Source organism: Danio rerio, chromosome 3, assembly GCF_052040795.2.
Source record: "Danio rerio strain M-AB ecotype USA chromosome 3, GRCz13ab, whole genome shotgun sequence".
In the NCBI taxonomy this organism is placed as follows: domain Eukaryota; kingdom Metazoa; phylum Chordata; class Actinopteri; order Cypriniformes; family Danionidae; genus Danio; species Danio rerio.
Window position 1 is genome coordinate 39,038,787 of NC_141023.1, and position 23,798 is coordinate 39,062,584.

The 23,798-nt window shown below is 35.7% G+C and overlaps 1 protein-coding gene across 14 annotated transcripts in view; it reads right to left on the bottom strand.

Moving 5' to 3' along the window:
- arhgap23a (Rho GTPase activating protein 23a) overlaps positions 1 to 23,458 on the bottom strand; it is a 135,630-nt gene extending 112,172 nt beyond the window's left edge. For 8 of the 14 annotated variants that reach the window (XR_015481053.1, XR_015481058.1, XM_087244917.1 and 5 more), the window contains exon 1: positions 6,210 to 6,424. Coding sequence is in view for 11 of the 14 variants with exons in the window: in XM_087244917.1 (XP_087101043.1) it covers positions 6,210 to 6,263 (54 nt within the window). In the remaining 3 variants the exon portion in view is untranslated. Of the gene's footprint in view, positions 1 to 6,209; positions 6,425 to 23,076 lie in introns of those variants that run through there. The other 6 variants (XR_015481054.1, XM_087244904.1, XM_087244918.1 and 3 more) reach the window with 1 other exon arrangement.
- Between the last annotated feature and the right edge of the window lie 340 nt (positions 23,459 to 23,798).

Here is a 23,798-nt window from a genome sequence, read left to right on the forward strand (position 1 = left end):
CTTCACAGCTTCTCTGCATGATTAAATCCCGTTAAGTATTAAAGACCGACAAAACAGCTCTTCTGAATGTGTTTACTGGAGTGTGTATGACTGACTGCTCTGATCTGATGTTCGTGAGTCTGCTGATCTCCCTAAATGAAGTGAAGTGTGTTCTCATGTTCTCTCCATCTTTCCTTTCCCTCCTCTCTGCCTAACCGCTTTGTTATAATTGAATCAGGGTTCAATTAGGCATGACTGGGAGAGCGAGAGCTGCACATTCACTCACTCCCTTACACACACACACACACCACACCCTCTGAGCAAAACAACGCCACACACTATATTTATCAAGTGTATTTGGGTCTCCTGGAATCCATTATGAGAAAATCGCATCTTTCTGACTAATCTCCCTCCATGATCTTTTCTTGTCCTCCGTACATTTCTTCCCTCTCGCTGTCTCTATGTGTGTGGGTTGAGGGTTAGATTCATGTCATATTAACACACACACACAGTTTCTGTCACACTCTAGAGATTATAATGCTGCTATTGCCAATAATATTATGATGATCACATAACGAGTTATTACAACCCAACTTTGGATGTAATGAGAAATAACCCAACTCCTGGGTTATTTTTTTTAATTCAATGAAAGGGACAAAATTTGATCCAATGTTTGGGTGAGTCCATATTTTAGCCAATTTGAGTTGAAATAACCTGGCATTTCTTAGAGTGTACAAGTTCAACAAGACAATGAAAAATTATCAGTTATTCCAAATCTTTTAAACTTGCACAGAACCCCCCCCCCCCCCCCTCCCAAAATGACAATGACAATTAAGTAACAAATAATATATTAATGCAATATTATTCAAATATTAATAATTCATTCATTTTCTTTTTGGCTCTTTTCATTTTCTCTTTTAAGTCTGTTTTTAAATATTGTAATGTAATTTAAATAAAAATATCACAAGTCAATTTCTTAAACAAAACATCTTGCAAAAAGAAGCCTGTCAAGTTTCAAATGCTAATAAATTTGGATTTATTTTGGTTGTCAGACTTCAGTCAGTGAATCATGCATGACCTTTAGCACTCAAAAATGTTTTTGCTGCTTGTTTAAACTACTTCATTTTTAAATGAGCTCACAAAAAAACAGTTCTTAAGTCATTTTTATGGACATCTTGTTTTAAGATAAATCAACTTAAAATTGTAAAAGCCATTTAGTTAACTGGATCGATTTGTGTTGAGACGAGATGAATAGGTTCTGTGGAACCCAGCCTTTTTTTTACAGTGTGGAATGCTTGTACTTTCATGCTGGGTATCCTTCATTCAAGTCAGACACATAAAACAATATTTAATATTCATTCATTTTCCTTTGGCTTGTTTCTATTCCAGAGGTCACCAGAGCCGAATAAACCACCAACTATTCCAGCACATGTTTTACGCAGCAGATGCCCTTCCAGCCCTAACCCAGTACAGGGAAACACCCATACACATTCACACACACTTATACACTACTGACAATTTAGTTCATTCAATTAACTTATGCCACACATTACTGAACTACAGCAGAAACCGTGGCACCCGGAGAAAACTTACACAAACACAGGGAGAACATGCAAACTTCACAAAGAAATGCAACTGGCCCAGCCGGGACTTTATTTAAAGTTTACATAAAAAACAATAAAACCAAATAACTTCATTTTGTTTTAAATGTCAGTGAAATTTCACATTAATTTCTGACTTTTCTAAATATCTGCTTTGTTTAATCTTGTTATTAATTATTTACATTAATTAAAGGAAATATGAAACAACATATATTCATGTACTTCTAACAATTAAAATATATAGAAGTGTGATCAGGCAATATAATTTTAGCTTTAAAATTAAAATGTTTAGCTAAAGCATTGTCTAAAACCAAATGGTTTCAAGGATCGAACAGTCTTTTATTTCTATATCAATTTACATTAATTTAGATTTTTTTGCTATACAAATTGTTTTACATTTAATTAAATGTAGTGTGCCTTCAATAAATCATAGTAAAATAAATGTGTTATAGCAATGTCCAGCCAGGTCATTCAACTAAGAACAAAAACAAAAAAACTACATTTGATACTGAATTATACTTTTATTGTTTTGATTAGGGCTGCACAATATTGGAAAAATCAGACAATGCAATATTTTATTTTTCTGTGATAAATATTGCGATGTGGGATATTGTCATAAGACAACTTAAATATCAGGTTTTCTATGGTGTCTAGCAGAATTCAGGTATAAAAATCGAATAGAATACTGCAAAAAATGCTTTTGTTTCATCGCTTTGTCTCATTTCTAGTCCAACTATCAAAAATTCTTTGCTCAGATAAAAATATTGTTTTGTCTTCAACTTTACTGTCCTTTTCAATTTTTTTCTTAAAACAAACAAACTGATCTGTCAGTGGGGCAAGTAAAAAAACCTTGTTTTTGCTTTGAAATGAAGATATTTGGACTAGAAACGACACAAATATTCTAAGTAAGAACAAACCTTTATGGCATAAATTGTATAAATTCTGTATAAACACAGTAATTAAATACAATTCTGTATCTCCTCGTCAACTATAATTCAGACTAAATGTTGCATATCGTGCGATGTGAATATTTTGAATGGACACATTGCAATATCGATGCTGAAACTAGTTTTGATGCACAAAACCCCATTGTCCTCTCAGATATAATGCGACAACAAAGTGTTTTGTAGTGAACTATCTAAAGTTGAGTAATAACCTTTACAGTATTACTACAGAACTGTCTTCCACTTATCAATCTCTATATATTACATTACAGCATCTATAACATCAAGAGTTTACACTATATTCAACTTAGCTGCTCTTCAAACACCATAACTCAAGATTTTCACTCAGAATTTCATTTTTTAAACTTGATTTCACTTGGCCATTCTTGTGTTCAGAACTTGTATTCATGATATTACAGGGTACACTTACACTCTGCAAAAGTTAAATAAAAAATAAATCATTCTGTTGAGTAAGAAACTCACTTTATACCTCTATTAAAATCACTTCGGCAACAAAACGAAGTGAAGATAGAGCCAAATAGTTTGATATTCTATTATATAGCACACCAGCGTTTAGACATTTTGAAGTGTTCAGATAATTTTCGATGAAAATCGAGATGGCTTTACTAATGCCACTGCACTCTAAAACCCTTTTAGCCTGCAAATCTGTAGATAAGACACGGCTAGCTGAACAGACACGCTTCTTCAGCTTAACTATGTGGCATATCCAACACAAGCAAAATAACAAAATACAATTTCATGCTAATGATTCACTAAAACCATTCAGTCCTGATGGCTGTGGCTGATGCACATGTGTGTCTTCCCCAAATTCACATCAAAAGGGTCCAATAAAAGAGCAGAGGAAAACCTCTGACTGTAAAGCAAGAATTATGACAAAGAAAAGATCTGAGAGGTACAGTAAAGCTGTATAGCTCCGGGTGATGCTGTTATGTACGAGCTGCACACACCCATACACACATGGACAGCACACACACATACACACTCAAATATACAGCAGTTTACAAATAAACGCTTCCTCTTTTCCTCGTAAATGAAAGCTGACACACAGATGGAGGAGACTATAACCGGCTTAAGGAAAGAAATGTTCAGAAGGACATAAAAGTGTCAACAGTGGTGGAAAGAGTTCTGACAAATAATACAAATAATGGTTAAAGTACCATTATACTTGCCCAAAAATGTAGTGCAAGTAGAGTAAAAGTTGTAAATATTAGTATGAGAAGTATGCAATCAAATAATATAAAAATATAATTTCATTTTGAATTTTTAGTTTATTGCATCTATAACAATAAAAAACATAAAATATAATCTGTAATAGTATGTGAAAATCAGAGTTACTCACCACTATCAGTTCTTCAATATCATATCTACACTGCAAAAAAAAGTTGACTCAACTAAAAACTTTAAGGCAACTTGCTGCAGAGCTTTTTTGACTTGACTCAAACCGAATCTAGTGCAAAAAAAGTCCTGGTTGCCTAAAAACTTTAAGATGAATAAAATTAACCTTATGAGTCCATTGAACTTATTTTATGGTAAACTCTTTTCCAGTGTACTTGGGTTAAAAGTTAACTTCTGCAGCAAGTTGCTTTACAATTTTGAGTTGAGTCAACTTTTTCACAGTGTATAGATATGTGTATTTTATTGGCTTTTAATGAAAAATGTATTCATTTTCAGTAACCTATCAGTAACGTACTGTTGAAATAAAATCACAAAACTTTCTGTGTAAAAAACATTCCGTTGTGACAGAGATGGTTTATAAACTGGTAAAACTTGGTGGTTTGAGGGATCGTGTTAATGTATAAAATTTAAAAGTACAATTTAATATCCTGCATCTATACTGCCATCTTCAAACACAGTCATTTAATAATCTGTCATCAAATGATTTTTACTCTAAAGAAACGCTTTGTAAAAAGATGTCTGTCAGGTTTTAAATGCTAAAAAAATATACAAATCTGGATTTATTTTGGTTGTCTGAGGATTGTGTTAAAGTATAAAGATTTAAAAGTACAAATTTGTATTTTTCCTCTACACTATACTTTTAAATATGTCATCAAATGATTTTTGCGCTAAAGAAGCCTTACAAGATGAATTTTTACAAGATAAATTTTAGTGTGGGTCTTCTATAAAACATGTTAAAAATGTATGATTATCTGCCCCCTCTGTGTTTACTTGAATGTATTGACAACTAAAAGATAGTAATAATGATAATAACAAAAATAATAATAAACTATTAAAACTGAATTACATTTTTAACATAGGCTACACAACCTTACCATAAAAATCTAATCATTTTTGTTTTAAATGTGCCTTTTTGCTATACAAACCATAGCAAAAGTAGCAGTAGTTTTTACACTTAATGACCTTTAGTGTCTCTTCAGTAATATCATAGTAAAATAAACGTATAATAGCAATGTCCGACCAGGTCATTCGACTATACAGGAAGAACAAAAGCTACTTTTGATACTGAATTACACCCTTATTGTTTTGATGCATGACACCACATTTTCCTCTCTGATATAATGTGACAACAAAGTGTTTTGTAGTAAATTTTCTAATGTTGAGTAATGGCCTTTACAGTATTACTACAGAACTGCCTTCCACTCATCAATCTCTATATATTATTTTACAGCATCATCATTAAACATCAGTGTTTTCACTATATTTTAAGTCACCTCAGCTGCTCTTCTCAAGAACTTAGAATTTCATCTTTTAAACATGATTTGACTTGGCCATTCATGTGTTCACAACTTTTGTTTATGATATTAGAGTGCAATACAGTACACAAAAGCCTTACAAGATATCTGGTACATAAACTATTGTTATAACTATTGTTAAATTGAAATACATTTCCGTGTGGGTCTTTTATAAAACAAGGTAAAAAAAAAAAGTATGATACTCATGATTATCTGCCCCCAAACAAATACAATAAATAAACAAACAAACAAAACTTTTTACTTGAATGTACTAAAACTAAATGATAGTAATAATGATAATGACAAACAATGATATTAAAAAACAATAAAAGCTGAATGACACTTTTAATATAGGCTACATTCATGCTTCCATTCTTGCTGAAGAGATTTCAAAGCAACAGAGTTGCAAAATTCTGCAATAATAGCTTTATTACACCTTTATTCTCTTTTTTTATCATGCTCTCATTACCTTAGCCACAAACCAACATTTTGACAAATATAATACACGCCACACACGCACAGAAAACTCATGATCAGACAGTGCTGTACACATGATTCTGCCATTAAACTATACAGTAATGAATAAGAGAATGGCGTGTGCAGTGATTGATTGACAGGCTGTGCTGCTGAATCCTGAGCTCGCGGCGGCGTTGACAACAACAACAATGTGCGATTAATGTTACACTACGAACATTCCAGTCGTACATCTGATAAAAAAACCACCCATTTACAAACTAGTGGAGGTTAAAACTCGATTATTAACCCGCCCTGAAGATGAGAAAGAGTTTCTGTTAGGCATAGCGGTGTCATCTGTTTGTACACACTGTAGCCACGCTACTTAATCCTCTTAGGAAATCATGCTTTCTGACTAATAATACAGCACTGTTTAACACACTCAATGACGGTCAGCTCGACATTACACTAGCGTTTACTGATGCTCAGCGCGTTTGACTGAGGAAAAGTCTTGCACTTACTTCGCTTTCTGGATACGGAGGTATTCCAACAAGGCAAAATGCAACTCCATTCATTGGACAGCTTAACTTGTTTTACAGAGGGATAGCGAGGGGGTTTCGGGGAAGGGGTCGCGATTAAAAAGTAAATAAAAGAAATCTGCTACGAGCGATTTATCTAGCACCGCGGCGTCCACATATCCTAGTTTTCTTCCGTCCACTCGCCTCTTTTTCCCGTTGTTTGGGCTTCCCGCAGTGCCCTCCCTCTTCCCTCGCCCCGATGCAAATCCGTTCAGTTCCTCCACCGGCCTGTCCCGCTACACAGCACTATGCTGCTGGATTAATGTAACTAACGGGTGACTCGGAGCTCCCTCTGCCGCCAAAACGCGGCTATTACACCATGGCACGCCGCTTTGCGTTTGCGTTCGGAAACTGTGACGTAGCAGGACGCGTGACGGGCGCCAGAGCGCGGTGCGTTCAAGGCCACGAAAACAAAGCCCCCTTTGTACCCAGATAAAAAGATAAACGGGAACGAAAAGACATAACAGAAAGGGGAAGGTGAGTAAAGTATGAGTGGGTAGACAAAGATATAAACTCTTACCGTAAGATCAAATATGTTACCAGAGGAGCTACCTTTAGGACAATGCAGTGGTATCATGTACAAGTATGCTATCAGATGATGGGATTAAATTATAAACGGCTATTTCTTGTGCTACAGATTTAACAACACAACACATTTCACTCACTACATCATGGTACTTCCACTGTGGGTTTCAAAATGCCAAATTCTTCGTCATAAAAGCCTTTTTGTAATTATATTTTGCTTTCCTCTTAAAATTATAGTGTAAATACAAAGCAAATTAGGACTAAATGTATCAAATTTTATTTCTTCTTTTTTTTTAGTTTATTTTAGTTTAAAAACGTCATTAATGCTTCACATAGAATGACACACTTAACACATTAGACACCAACACTTAACATCAAGTACACAAAAAAAAACTGTGAAGAAAAAAAAATCAATAACAATAATAAATAATAATAGTAATAAATAATAATCCATTGATTAACTGCATTTATTACGTAACCGAATTGCTTCAGGCACAAAAGTGAATTTATTATGATTTGTGGGACATCTTATTGTCCTGCCCCAAGGGGCATCCACTCAAAATATTTGTTTTGTGTGCTGTCTCCTTGAATTTTATGTGCCATCCTCAACACCCGCTGTTCGTAATAGGATGCAAGACTTTGCAGGGGAACACAAATTAACAATGCCTTGAATAGGATTCTTGTTTTTTTATAGACAGTGAAGAAAACCAGCAAATAAAAGAAAAGGACAAAATTCTTTCAATATATGAATTGTAAAATGTCTTAAGAACGTCTTTGATGAGCCTTATTAATAATTGTATGTGTGTTTTGATCAAATGTCAGCCTGTTGTCAATAATAGCTACTAGGTACCTATATTCCTCCACAACCTCGACCTGTTTGTCATTTATGACCACTCTTTGGAGAGCAGGTGTTTTTGACAAAGTTCTGGCAGCATTTTAAATCAAAGAGCAAAGATTTGGTCAATAATTACAGTTTATGACATTCAATAATAACTGTTAATAATTTCTTTATTAAAAAAACTTGTTATAATCGCAATTTAATACACATTGATTGTTTTTTATGAGATTATGATCAATTCATAATAGATATTGACAAAACTATGATTTTAGCTCATTACTAATTTACTGCTTATCAATAGTTAGCAAGGTAGTTGATGGGTTTAGGTAGTGGATAAGATTAGGGATGTAGAATAAGATTGTACTACACATATATATATATTTATATATATATATATATATATATATATTTATATATATATATATATATATATATATATATATATATATATATATATATATATATTCATATATATATATATATTCATATATATATATATATATATACGTAGTACAATCTTATTCTACATCCCATATAAACGACCCATATACATCCCATATAAACAGCCAATATCTTAATTATAAGCAGGTAATAAGCCAGCAGTTATTAAGTCATTTTTGGATACTGCTCATTTACAGAACACACACGTTTTCAATGCCAATTCTTATTCAGAAATAAAATGATAATCTGAGATAAATTTGATCACATATGCTGTGACTGATGTGCAGTTTTATTATGATTTTATTTTATAATTATGTTTAATTACTGTTTACTAAAGGGAAAAGATGGAAAAAAAAATAATTATTACAGAAACACTGACTCAACATACCATGATTATGAGTCGTGCCGGGAGTGAAATGGGAGCTGGGGAGGTCAGAGTTGACAGATTGGTGACAGACTCTAGCCAATGCGACCTGCAGAACGTGACGATTAAACATCAGGCCAGCTTCATTCTGGAGATCTGCGGGTCAGGCTGTGGTCATGACGGATCAATCAATTGGCTGCAGGCCAACAGATGAGCAAATGTAGTATTGATTGAAGGGACACTGCATTAGACCAGTCGTTTTGCCACAGAAAGAGGCTTTATCTATGAATAAAAATAGCTCACAAAAACCTTACATGTTTGTGTTTTCGGCCTTTCTTGAAGTACTCCTTGAGTTGACTTTCCTTGGTTTGTTAAGTTTGATTTGCGGGAAGACTTGGGTGTGAAATGACTGTCAAGTAAATATACAGTAGGAAGTCGACTCAAGCTGGTTCATTGTTATTGGCCGGCCGGCGGCACATTAACAAAGGGCCTAGAGGCATGGCAAACAGTGACCTCACTTCTTTGCTCACTTAGATCAAGTTAAGAAACTCAGCGGTTGAGTACATTAGGTCGCAGCAGGACAAAGGCAAAACAACATTTTTGAAAATATTTGCTCGCTTTCTTGTTTATTAAATCAAACTGTACGGATTAAAGGAGAGTCTTGGAAGGCTGCAGACCATCAGCCCACACCTTGAAGTTTGTTATCTGCAGGGCAGAGAGAACCACACAGTTGCAGAAAACCCAGGGAAACGTGGCATTGGGCCCTAACACTGAGTCAGTGCCTTGGCCCATGTGGCTGTCATTAGAGAGACAGAAAGAAAAAGAGAGAGGCTTTTGCAACACTCCAAGCTCTTTTTTTTGTGTTTCTTCAAGACATAAATCAACTGAAGCTGGGATGCTTTTGCTGATTTGATGTACATGTGAGTTTAGAGGGCAGTAATTGTACTAATGAAGCCACAAAATGTGAAGTACTGACTTATAATCATGAAAATCTGTTATCATTTACTTTGACTAAAAGGTTGCGATTGTATGGATTTAGAGGACTTGTCAAAGAGGCCTAGAGCCATCATATGTCTTTTTTATTTTTTGAATGTTTATTGTTTTTAATAATAAATTAAATTTATTTTGCAAGGATAAAGTCAAAAGTGAAATATATATTGTTCCAAAAGCTTTTCAGTGATTAATCACCACTAATCACATTTAAAAAATGTATTTACATAACAAAATAAATGTGTGTAATTGTGTGCGATTCTCTAGCGTACTGTCTAAAATGACGACAAAACAGGTGATTTTGCTCATATTATATAAGGCTAAACAACATGAAATGCCATCAGTCTACAGAGGTTTCCCAGTATTTCTCTGTTGCGATTGGGTTATCACAATAATTAACCCAGAAAAAGCCAGAGCAAGGCAAACTCTAGCAGTTTCTGTAGTATTAATACAGCACTACAAAATATAAAAGAGAGAGATAAACTTAGAATGTCACTTACCTGATTTATAATGATTTGTTCAGCTGTAATTTGAAACTAACACTTAGAAAATGCTGTTTTTCCTACCTAAGGACTTATTATGCAGTCTCTGTCGCCATCTCTGTCGTCACTTTCTTTAGTCAGCTCAGATAGGTTGATGATATGATCCAAAAATCATAATTCCGAAATTATATATATTTTAAAATAGGCACTAACCTTATGAATAAACTGCAATGTCGCAATATAAACAACTAAATTCTTTACTAAAAAAGCCTCAAAAAGTACATTATGTTGTCCAACAGCTGCAATAGTAGTCAAACTGTGGAGAGTCCTCTGCTTGTCGGTGTATGTGGGCGGAGTAATACACAAGGGTGAAGAGGCGGTACAAGTGCTGTTATTAGTTAGTATTCATTTAGTAGTGATTAATTATTTAAAAGCCCTACAAAAGATTACAGTATTTCAAATAATTCACTTTTTTACATACACTTTTTAAATTCTATTATTCAGAGAATCCTGAAAAGGCGTATTTTGTTTTCTACACAAAACAGCAACACAAGTATTTTCAAAGATGACAATTTGCTTAAAGCAAAAAGATGTTTTAAACGTTAATATTAATTTAATATTAATCAGATTTTTTAAATTGCATTGTTATTTTTGCACTCATTGCTATTATTGTACATGCATTAGACCTTTGACAACATTTGCAAATTGGTTCCATTTTTATTTATGGAGCAATAATTACCATCTACCATAATGTTTAAGTTTAGTATGAGGATTTAGGTTTAGTGGCATAAGATTATGCATCATATCTCATTTTTATGTAGTACTTTCCAAGGTAAGTACAATGTAAAATATGATGTTACCAAAAGAAACGTCCCAATCCCAGACTTTTCAAACCAGCATATATACAAGGCAATGTAGCTGTGTTAGGCTGATGAATTCATTCCTAACTTTAATAATGTGCGGTGTGTATGTGTCTGTGCTTGTGTGAGACAGCGTGTTTAACTCAGAATGCCCTCCAGCACTCATTATCCTCTCCTACCACCAAACCAGATCAAATTATCCCAATAACTCCTGCAAGCCACAAGATAAGAGGAGAAAGAGCAACGCGGAGACTTCAGCTCTGCTCCAAAACACAGCCACATGTACGCCACTTCTCTTATATACATCTATTTTTTCTGCCACCCTACTGCAGATTAAGAGCTCATAAGGCTGTAAGAGGGGAAACTATGCCCTTCTTTTATCTTGAAGCCACTATTTTACAATATACCATAGCTGCTCAGAGCTCCAGAGTCATTACCATATGCTTCTCTCATCAGCAGCACTTGCAACAAAGCCCAGAAGCTAATGTAGCTAGTAAAACTACACTTAGTACTACAGTATGTTTTGAGCTGTAATATAATGAGCTGATATTATATACTATCCATTCAAGCTGTGTAGGTCTTTCCTAAGTGTATATTTAGTGACGTTCAAATAAAGTCCTGTTGTGAAAATGTTTCAGTTTAATGACACCAGCACTTGAGCTTTACAAGTTATGATCACGTTTGCCAGCATGATGTAAGATCCAAAGAGCATCTTGAACTTCAATGGAAGAACATCTGACCGTCTAAACAGAGTCTCGTAATCAGTTACTGATTCACTTATTATATCAGTGGTCACTCTTATTAGTTTTACATCATATCCAACTAGACCTGACATTTGGAACACACTGCAAAAGGCCAGACAGATGCTCACTGATAGCCAACCATCAGCTTGGTATGTCATGGTATGTCCTAAGTTTAAAGTAGATTTCAGTTCTTTAAGTGCTTAAAGCCCTGTATCAAGTGCACAAATGACAAAACAAGCAAGTGAAAAGGATTTTTTGATTTTAATTTTATATTTGGTTGTTCTGGTCAAATGTCTTTTAAGACAAGCACTCAGCCGCCAGCTTGAAAACACCTCTTGGCCACCTACTTCATTCTTGCAAGCACAGCTCCTATTAATCTGAATAGGGAAGCAACAAATTATTCCAAGCTGTCCTTCAAGCTTACAATTTAATTTCATATTCAAAAGCACCAATAATAGAAATGTTTTATATTAGACTCAGAATGCATATTTATTGAACATCGTATTCAGGCAGGACACGTCAGTTAAGACTGTATTCTGACATGTATCTCCAGTTCTAATTGTTAACTGCACACCATTTCTAACTCCCTTTGCCATTCCCAACTCCTCCAAGCTCCTTACTGATATCTGTTCAATGTATTTAGCCAAAGTCCATAGTAATCACTAAATTTCATGTCACTGGAATTTACCCCATAATTAACAGTAATTGTTCATGAATGATTTCTGGATCTGTTTTGTTAACTCTATGTGAGGTTGACGTATGGACGGGGGCATGGAGCTTTGCCCAGGTCATTACCATACTGAATACCATGCAACAATAACTGCATGCTTAATGTATCAATACATATTGGACCAAATGATCATGGCTGATTGGATGCTTGACCATCTAATATACCATCGCATATGCAGTCTGAAGCACGTATCTGAAAGCTGTCATTGGAGTTTCAAACAGCAGCTGTAGTAACGCTGTGACTTTACCAAATACTAATTGGCTCATTCATTTAAGGCAGGACTATACCACATACTGCACATTGCTTTTTTTCCATTTATAATAATATGGGTGCACAGACTTTGTACATCTAAGCCCTGGACAGATTACACAAATTTGTCAAGATTTCGGCATAATTTCCTTGACATAGGGTGTCGTGGGGAGTCGTAAACGACAAATGGGCTTTGTGACACAAGAATCAATCCTTTCTTCCTCTGTAATGTGGCATGGTTCACGACAACCGATACCATGTCTCTCACGACACCATTGCAGAAAGTCTAGCATGTTGAATTTTTTCCCCTCATCTTCACGATTGGTTATATCAATTGGGTGACAGTGGACAATAGTTAATAGTTAAGACAACAATTCATTTATCAGTTATTTCCGCAGGTGCTGCTGTTAATACATGGGTCCGGACATAAAATTGGCTGCATGTTTACTTATGGGTGGATAAAATCAATCATTGGTTATGCAAACTTGAACTATTTTCTCTAAAATATTAAAGTGTTTTAAGCAGTTTTATTTGACAGACTGGCATATGCAGACATCTCCATTGTCACAAGTTTCTGAGTTCTCTCAGCCTTACAGCCTAGTTTGTTCTTCTGAGGTAACCTGGAAGCGTTCAGTGCTGCTAATACATTGTAAAAGCCTGTCTTTCTTATTTAAATTACTTGATTAAAATAATTAAATTGAAACTCACCGGCAATGGATGATTTTGTCATTAAAATGAAAAGGTTAATATAATTTTTTCTAAAACTGTAAATGTTTCACTTTAATTTTATTTAGGTCATCGTAGAAGTCACGGGATGACTGATCGTGAAGAAACGTGTAGTCTGGCACATTTGTTACCCACGACAAGTCAAGATTTTATTACAAATAAATAAATAAATAAAAATAGCATAATCTGATAGTGACTTTCGTAACAACAATGAAAATCGTGTGCTCTGACCAGGGCTTATGTCTTTGTTTTGGTACAGAATACTAGTGGAGTACGAATACCTTGATTTGGTGTGCTTAACTGTTAAAAAAAGAGCTTCCAGTCAATGTCATTTGTATTGTAGGCAGTGCGCATCCATGTAGCACAACATTGGTCGTCCCAAGTTTGAATCCAGGCTCATTTCCCAAAGAACAATTAGTTCTTTAAAGAGTCTTTTATTTCTCACAATTAAAACATCTTTAAGAAACTTTTTTCACTACAAAGAGCTCTTTTATGGATTGAAAAGTTTGCATTGATGTCAAAGGATATTCAAGCAGCCGACTTGAATCTTATCACTCGATTGAATGGACATTATCAGTGTTAGCTGATAGATATGGGCTAGTAGAAGGTCTTCTGCGCCTACTAGTAGGTTCAGAAGGATGTTATCATTCATCCACATGCTTAATCAGCTAAAGATCACATACAGCTGCAGCCAGAAGTTAACGAGAATTATGTATATTATTTGTTAAATTTCTCATTAATTGTATTTTATTAAAAGTCAACCACTACCCCGTCACAGTAATGTAAAAACAGATCTGGATCCTGAGTCTTCTTAGTATAGCTGAATGACCATGTGGATGGATGATAACAGCCTTTAAAGCCTACCAGTAGGCGCAGAAGGCCCCTACTTGCCAATATCAACAGATAACCACTGATAACGTCCATTCAATCGAGTTTGAAGCAGATGTTTCAAGGAACCATCCGTGGCAATATAGAAACTCAATTCTTAATGTTAGTAGACAGAGAATAGTTGGTCTACTGTAAAAGTAAAAGCCTTTGCCCATATGAACATTTACACTATGAAAGCTATCCCATATAATGCATTTTCAACAACATCTGGAAGTGGTCACAAGTGGACAAGCTTACTGTAAAACTTGGCATTGTACTAGACACTGTTTGTGCCTGTATTTAGTGCCACTGAAGACTTGTGATTGGACTGATGAAAACATCTTATTTAGGTTTAAAAGGGGGCCACAGATGTGTGAACATGACTGTAAGCGTTCGGTGCAGAAAGAGGGAGGGGTCACAAGGTTCATGACCCCATGTCTCTGTGGCTCCTGCAACCTGTCGTAAATCCATGCTGTTTGATCTCTTCAGTTGTGAAAAGCGGCTGTGGACACTTGTGCAAGACTGATACATTTTGTGTGTTTTACAGATTACCAGAACTAAAGAGTAAGAAAGAAAAACATCCTTTCAAACCATGAACGATTCCTCAACTCTGATTAAATTTAAAACATGAAATGCAAGTGTTGACAAATTGCCATAAATATTGAATGTATTTGAGGCCCTTAGAAAGCATGTGTATATGAACGTGAAGCTGAAACATCTGTGATATTACCCCTGAAGGAAAGTAGAGAGTACTAATAGGTAAAAATAACTGGAGTGAGAGGAAATGCTTGGAATGGTACTGTATTGTGTTACATGAACTACCATCATTTTCTCTATTTATGAGCTGTGATGAGGATATTGTAGCTGTTTTTGGTCACCGAGACCATCTCTAGGTGCTTGTAAAGCGCTAACGTCCTGTTTCCTCATAATTCACATGTGGCATAGCATGCATACCACTATTTCCTTTCTCTTTACATCACTTCCTCTAGGCTAAAGGTCAACCACCAAAGGGATCAACCTAATGTCTGACCTCAACATGTTCAAAAACATACATAAATACACAGAAATATGAAGACATACTATGATGTCTCCTTTTAAAAATGACATGTTGTAATTCAACACAGAAAAGAAAATGACACTTTTTACAGAATGTCACTGTATACTCACTGGTCACTTTATTAGGTACACCTGTCCAATTGCTCATTAAATTTCTAATCAGCCAATCATATGGCAGCAACTCAATGCATTGTCATCTAGACATGGTCAAGATGATCTGCTGAAATTCAAACCGGAGAACACCACAATGGGTGCCACTCCTGTCAGATAAGAACAGGAAACGGAGATTACAATTGGCACAGGCTCACCAAAATTGGACAATAGAAGATAGGATAACGTTTCCGGGTCTGATGAGTCTCGATTTCTGCTGCAACATTCAAATGGTAGGGTCAGAATTTGGCATCTACAACATGAAAGCATGGATCTATCCTGCATTGTATCAACTGTTCAGGCTGGTGGTTGTGTAATGGTGTGGGGGATATTTTCTTGGCACACTTTAGGCCCATTAGTGCCAATTGAGCATTGTGTTAATGCCACACCCTACCTGAGTATTGTTGCTGACCATGTCCATCCCTTTATGACCACAGTGTACCCATCTTCTGATGGCTACTTCAAACAGGATAACATGTCATGTCATAAAGCACAAATCATCTCAGACTAGTTTCTTGAACATGAAAATGAGTTCACTGTACTCAAATGGCCTCTATAGTCACCAGACTTCAATCCAATAAAGCACCTTTGGGATGTGGTGGAACGGGAGATTCGTGTCATGGATCTGAAGCAACTGCATGATGTTACCATGTCAATATGGACCAAACTCTCTGAGGAATATATCCAGTACCTTGTTAAATCTATGCCACGAGGGATTAAGGCGTTTTGAAGGCAAAAAGGGGTCCAACCAGGTACTAGTAAGGTATACCTAATAAAGTGGCCGGTTAGTGTATATTTCCATACTGTAGATATGAACTTGCCAAATCTAGGAAAGTTTTTGAGTGGTTGTGCATTTTTGTTTTGCTTGCTTGTTTTGTTGCATAACAACTGTCAAAGTGCAACTTTTTGAAAAATCCTTGAATCTACGAGAACTAAAAACTGTGATTTTGTGAAAATGACAGCCATTTCATGTTTAATACATGCTTTGTCTATAGTAATGTTTGAGTACCAATCAAAACAGCAATAGTGAACTCCAGGCTTTACAAAGCATGTATTGTTTCTTTAAAAATGACGTCACCAACTAAAAATCTAGCATTGTTTGAAACAATTTCCATTTACCACAATAGATGTTTATCCAACTATGATATGATATGATATGATATATATAATTTCTTAAATGTTTAAACGGTCCATTAGAAAAAAAACATTACCATGTTACAATGGTAGATAATGTTGTATAATGCACAGTGGTAGTTCAGGGTTAAAGTTTATTGTAGATTAAATGGCTATTTTGAGATCTAACCAACAGAGAAATGTCTGTGTGCAATAACCTAATATCCTTTCAGCCCAACCTCCAATCAGAATGGTCCCAGGCATTGCTTTAAAACAAGCAGACTCTGTTAAACACATTAAGATCTGGAAAGAGCGTAATCTGTAAAACATATCTCTGAAGCCCAAGCCAGTTTCTTCAAAGCCAGACAATCCATGCTCCATTTAATAGCAATAGGTTTGCCCCATAACCTCCTCCATAATTTACTACAACTGCAAAAACAATGTTTGTGTTATAAATCCATCGATAATTTTAGTCCGTTTGCAAATACAAGGCTATTTTCTCCAGTGGAAACACGTACAGATTAAGAAAGGAAACATCTGCTATGGTGATCACTAACCCTACGCCATCTGGCCACTAACTGTAAAGTGGGATGAATTTCCCTCCAAATATAATCCATAATCCATGAAGTCCATAATACCAAAACCTAAAATATCCAAATATGGCCACAGGAGGGATGAAGTAACAGAAGCAGGGTAAAACAATAGTAATGGATGCGAAAGAGCAGAGAACAGAGAGATGAATGAAAACATGAAAGAGACAGAGAGGAATGAGTGCAAGACACGCTCTCTCACCCATATACACAATTCATAGCAATGATGAAGTAACAGGTCATTAACTCCAGTCATAATGCCAATAACTACTCAGACATCAGCAGAGACAACAGGGCCATCCAGACAACACGTGATCTCTTCTATTCTGTCCTACTTTAAATCGTGAAGTCAAGCCTCCAAAATGAAGATGGCATAAAGACTGCCTCTCAAAGAATACCACAAACGCTTACTGGTTACTTTCAATGGGAACTCGGTGTGTTAGATGAAGAGTTTAAAAAGCACTGCCCCTCTGCTGACCTTGAGTGATTTAATGCTGATTTTGCTGGAGCATCTGCAGTTAGGATTTCAGAGATTGAGTGTACATTAGTACTGTACTTCCCTAGACACATTAAAAGATGTCTTGCAGACAGTTTCATAAGAGATAATACCAAAATATGATTTCAAGTCAAAGCAGGGGTAAAAATGTGTATGGGGAGATTGTTTTATTTATTTCTACAACTTATTTTACTTGATCTCCATTAATTTGATCAAGATCATAAACAATCCAATGACAGTAGGGCTTTCACAGTTTGTAGTTTCATTCTGCCTGTCTATTTGCGCAAAGGATTATTCGGTAGCTTTTTTTCTTCAGGTTAAGTAGATGCTTCATTAGGTGGTATAATTAAATGCAGTATTATACTAAAAAGGAGAATAGATATGACCTGATTTGTTTTAATGAATCAGGATATGATTATATCATTCATTTCAAGCAGACGTTATATATATTGCCAACAGTTAGCTCTCTGCAACTCTCACAGGGTCACCCACTGAAGCTAAGCAGGGCTGCACCCAGTCAGTACCTGGACTACATGGAAAAGCTAGGTTGCTGCCAGAAGTAGTGTTAAAGAAGCCAGCATATAGGGGGCGTTCAACCTGTAGTCTGTGTGGGTCCTAATGCCCCGGTGTATTGAAGGGGACTCTATACTGTTAAGTGAGTGCCGTCTTTCGGATGAGATGTTTAATCGAGGTCCTTTGAAAAAGAGTACCGGTTTAACCCCAGCATCCTAGCCAAATTTTCCCACTGTCCATCATGGCCTCCTAACCGGTCTGGTGCATGAGGACCCCATGAAGTCCTGCTACAGTGTGCTGCCTACAAACATAAACACAAGAATTTGAAGGAAAATGTGTTTATTCATTCATTCATTTTCCTTCGGTTTAGTCCCTTTATTGATCAGTTTTGAGTCACCACAGCAAAACGAACTGCCCGGCGATACGACTAATGCATGTATATCTAAAATGATCTGACATGCGTTACTGTGAATGTGTCTCCACTGGTTGTTTAGTCGATAAAGCATTACCAGGTTCTGTTGTAATAGTTATTATAAATTCAGCAGCACCTTCAACTCTGTAATCCGCAATTGTTGTTGTTACTGGTTGTTACGTGCAGGGTTCTTCCTTTTTCTGGTTATATAGTAAAGTGATGTCATCATTTCCAAAAAAGCTGCAATTTTGACTATTCAGATGGCTATGATGGACAGGCGGCGTTTTGAGATTTCCCCACTAAACTGTTATTCAAAATGCATGTACTCAGAATGTACTAAGCATATTTGCTTAATTGTGCATAAAAATACTTCAATCCACATCCGGTTCAAGCAGATCTTTATCTTTGCTTCTTAGATCTGGAGAAGCTGCAATGTATTATAAGATTCTTGAAACAGCTCCACCTACCATATGAAAGTTAAACAGTGAAAAATCTGATTGTTAGAGTCAATGGGACGACACGGTGGCTCAGTGAATAGCACTGTCGCCTCACAGCAAGAGGGCCACTGGTTTGAGTCCCAGATGGGTCAGTTGGCATTTCTGTGTGGAGTTTGCATGTTCTCCCCGTGTTCGCGGGGGTTTCCTCTGGGTGCACTGGTTTCTCCCACAGTCCAAAGACATGTGCTATACTGTAGGTGAATTGAACAAACTAAACGTTCCATAGTGTATGTGTGTGAATGAGTGTGTATGGATGTTTCCCAGAACTGGGTTGCAGCTGGAAGGGCATCCGCTGTGTAAAACATATGCTGGATAAGTTGGCGGTTCATTCCGCTGTGGCGACCCCAGACAATAGGAAATAAGCCGAAAGAAAATGAATGAATGAACTTGTGTATGGGGTGAAGTGTTAATAGAAAATGGTATCCACATGTTGCAAGTGGCTACTTGCTATTCTTTACTTTTAGGGAAAAATCTTTACGGACCAACCTGAGAAGCATCTTCCTCAAGGGCACAGTCATGAATCGGCCTTTGCAGGGTTCAAACTCACAACATAATAGTTACCAGACTGGACCTTTAACTACTGCACCCTACAATGGCAGCTTGTGCGAACTGTTTTTCTTTTAAAAAAGCTTTACCATTTACAGCTAAGGCATATTTCTTGCTTCAAAGACCTATTTTCATACTTGTTATCATGAGATGTCTTCTTTTTAAATATATATATATAAAAAAGAAAGAGCTACAAACAGATTAGAAGAAGCTAGCAGGATGAAAACAACAGTTATTTTTAGTTGGTCTGCACTACAGAGCCAGCTACTGTTTCTGTCCTACAGTCATTCCATACACCTGATCAATAAGACGACCTTCACACACACACAGGCACACACACACACACGACTCATAGTGTAGAGAAAATGTCAAGTATGTAAAACATTTAGCTTATACCTTCCAGGCCCCCAGTAGCCTTAAATGCCCCTGCACCAATTAAGAGACCTTTTTTCTGGAGTATTGATGTCCTGGTCAGGCTGTGGTGGTCTGTTGTTTGGCTTGCTATCGTTTGCCTGTTGGCATTTTTCCATGAAAATGCATTTACTCACATTTGGAGGTTGGATCAGGTCCTCGTCTCTGCTCATAACAGCCTCATCCTGTTCCTCTCATAATGCCAGCACTGCCCTCATTATGTGAGTCGCCATCCTGAATGTCAACCACTATAAATCTACCATCGAAATGGGACTCAAATATTACTAAAAAAAACATCTGCGCTTACAATATTAGCATATAAATCAAACTACGGAGCGTGTTACAAACAAATACGTGTCAGTAAGCCAGCATAAATCACTCTCCACACTCAAAGAGCTTGAAAAGCTGATGACTGACTCACACTGCTCTGATGCCAAGCATTAAGTGGTGATTTTAAATAGCTGAAGGCGAGACACTACAGGCAAAACACTGTTTTTTCATTCACTTGTCAGTTTCGAGGTTTTGGACTTTGCTTGGCTTTCTGGCTGATCATAAAGAATTTTTCCCCCAAATCTGATAAAAATAAACCATCAAAACATTTGCATTTCAATTTGTATATGTAGATTTAATTTACAACATTTCTAAAACTAGTTTTCTCAACATTAGTTTTTTCTCCACTTCAGCATATATAACAGAGCTCAAACTTCACATTTTTATTCATATTTATAATCTTAAGTTTGTGTATGTATGTGCTTGATAGCTGCTTGATACTTTAAATAATTTGTTTGGTTTAATGTTATTCCACAGATAGTTGTGAGAATTCAATTCTTTTCTAGCTGTTTATGGAGCAATATAAAGTATAAACATTTCCAGTCTAAAAAACTAACTCAGATTTGTTGAAAATTAAAACAATAATTTTAAACGTGACTTCATACAAACTTCCCTTTTTTTTGTGATATAAATATATGCAAATCAGTGTAGATTCAAGGAAATATTTTTTTTGCATGAATAATGATATTATTTGCATATATGAACATATTTTAGAAGCCTTCAGCACAAAAAAAAATGGTTGATAATATTTTTTTTTTGCACTATTTACTAATAAAGTCTTGCCTTTAAATGTATTTGAATAAAATCATGTCATATTTCAGAGGTGCAGCTGCATTTCACCTTCTCTGGTCATGCAGTGACGTCTCTACTATTGCACGAGGATGACATCATCATTGTTGAGGACATGCAGGGTCCTCTCTGAACGAGCACATGAATAATTCATTACTGGAGGGCGGGAAAAAACAGCATGTGACCATGCTTAAATAAAGGCAAGGATTGGATTGGGAATGAATATTTTGCCAAATGATAAGTGAATTCAAGTACATTTTGTAACAAATTGCAGTGTCACATTAGGCCTCTCTGCTTTCCCAAAGGAGCGAGACGGTTGAGAGCATGGCATAAAGCTCAGGAAGCAAATTCAGCCTAGGGAATCAACATCCTTGAATCTCTCTAGACAAACATGGCAAGCAACAGCTGGAAAAAAAATGTATTCACTTGTCTGACTTTTGTCACAAAAAGCTATCTGCCTGTAATAAAATGATAATGGATTATTAACCAATTTATTTATGTATATGAAAATCAGTTTACCAGTGCTGCTACAACTACTACTATTACTAGTATTAATAACAATAAAATATTAAATGTATATAAAAAATAATATTATTTAAAAAGAAATAATGTAATTAAATTATCATTATATATATATATATATATATATATATATATATATATATATATATATATATATATATATATATATATATAAATAATAATAATAAAAAAATAATATATATATAGTAGTATATAGTAATATATAATAATAATAGCAGTGATATTAATTATTAATAAATATGTAAATATACAGACACAATTATAAATATTATATAAATAAAACAATACTAATATAAAATACAATCTACAAATTTTAATACCAACATGTTATTAATAATAATAATGAATAATAAGATGCAAACACTTATTAATAAATGATCTACATTCTATAAAATATTACTATTCAGATATGAGTGAATCAAATAATATTTAAATTTGATATTCTAAAATTTTTATGGAATATAAAATAATATAATGTATACAATCATTACAATTAAAATATTTACAAATTTTATTTAAAAAAAAACTAAGATCTAAATATATACACATGATTTTATTAATGGACGATATAACCAATTTCATGGTATACTGCGGTTTTAAAAGGTCAAGGTTTTCAAACCTTTTCTGCAATACCGTGGTATGTGCACGATTTTTTTATTTACGTTTTTTTTTGTTTGTTTGTTTTTTAAGACAGCAGAATATATATCTAAAAATGCTGTTTTAAATGGCAAACAAAATCTGTTTTTGAAACTTAGAAGACAGCAAAAGTCAATGATTTATTTAGCCTGACATGTTTACTCATCTAAAATATTTTAAATGTTTCTCAAAATAAAATACATAGATTTCAAAGGGGAAAAAAGTTTTTGTTTTTAACCCAGAGGTTTTAAAAGAACATATTTGAGAGCAGGTATCATAATACCGTGATACCGTAAAACCGTGATATTTTTATCCAAGGTTATCATACCGTCAGAATTTTACACCGGCCCATGCCTAATGGACGATGCATATAATAATGTTAATAATAATTATTTAGTTTAATAATAGCAATAATAAATCAGAGTGGTGATTAATCAAGTTATCATAAAAACTTATAAATTCCTATTTAATGTTAATGGTTGCTTACCTAAATCTGAAGTTATCAAGTATGATACACTTGTCTGGACTAGTATCGTTCTGCTTGTGGTTTAGTTTCATTGCTGTCATGCACAGCAGAAAATATGGTTGCTCATTTTAGATTTTAAGCGCCGATAAAACATACTATATTCCAACCAAACCCTGATTCAGACCTACCCCCCTTTATATGTGACATTTCCTCAGCATGACAGCATTGTCAGAAATAAAAAATGATAAACAACATGAGCAAAAACAAATCGATAATAAAGCCAAGCTGATAAAAACACAAGTTACATGCCACTATAAACGATTGTTTTGCAGCTAAACGATTAATGGTACATCCCGCTGTGCTGTTTGCTTTTGCCTGAAGCATCTCAGTCCTGAAACGGGGAATGTGTTCGTTCTGTATAAACTGCACTCATGCTATATCTCTCACCTGCTCCATGCTTCAGCAATCCCTCTTCCGCCTCCTATTCCCACTCATGGCACAGTATTCCAGCTTCTGACAGCAATATTCCCACAGAATCCTCCTCTCAATCAAGGAATCCTCACAAAAAAAATCCTCAGATTGCCGGGAGGCTCCCTGTGGATGAGGCTCTGAGATTCATTCCCTCTACGACAGCCTGTTATCCAGTCAAACGCTGTGGAGTGAGCTTGTTATCTGGGTCGCTTTTCCTCTCTGTCTGTCCGGTTTACTGTGATCATTTGCTCCAGTTGCTAAAGGGTCAGTGCTGTGGGTGTGATTCGGAGGATACGGGACTCCCTCTCGGCTCTTCGTACGCCTCTCGCTCTTCACCTTGCCTTCATGTTTCCAACTCAACCCTCCCTCTTTCTCTCCCACTTCCCTCCTCCTCTCCTTCCCTTCCCCCATCCGTGTGGATTGTGAGGGAAAGGAAGGGGGGGTTGGTCATAGTGCTGCCATGTGACTCCCAGCGCTGGTCCATGCGACCCAATGAACTGAAGCTTATTCTGTTTCTATGGTGGGACCCCCTGACGCCTCATGCCTGAGAGGAAGCTTGGGTCTCCATTGACAACCAAAGAAGGAGAAACGTCAGATTCTTCATGCGCTGGAACATGCAGCTACATGTGGAAAGCTTATCGAATGAAATAGGGCTGCTTTGGTTGTGCGTGAAGGAAATGATCTCCGCAGGGCTTGAA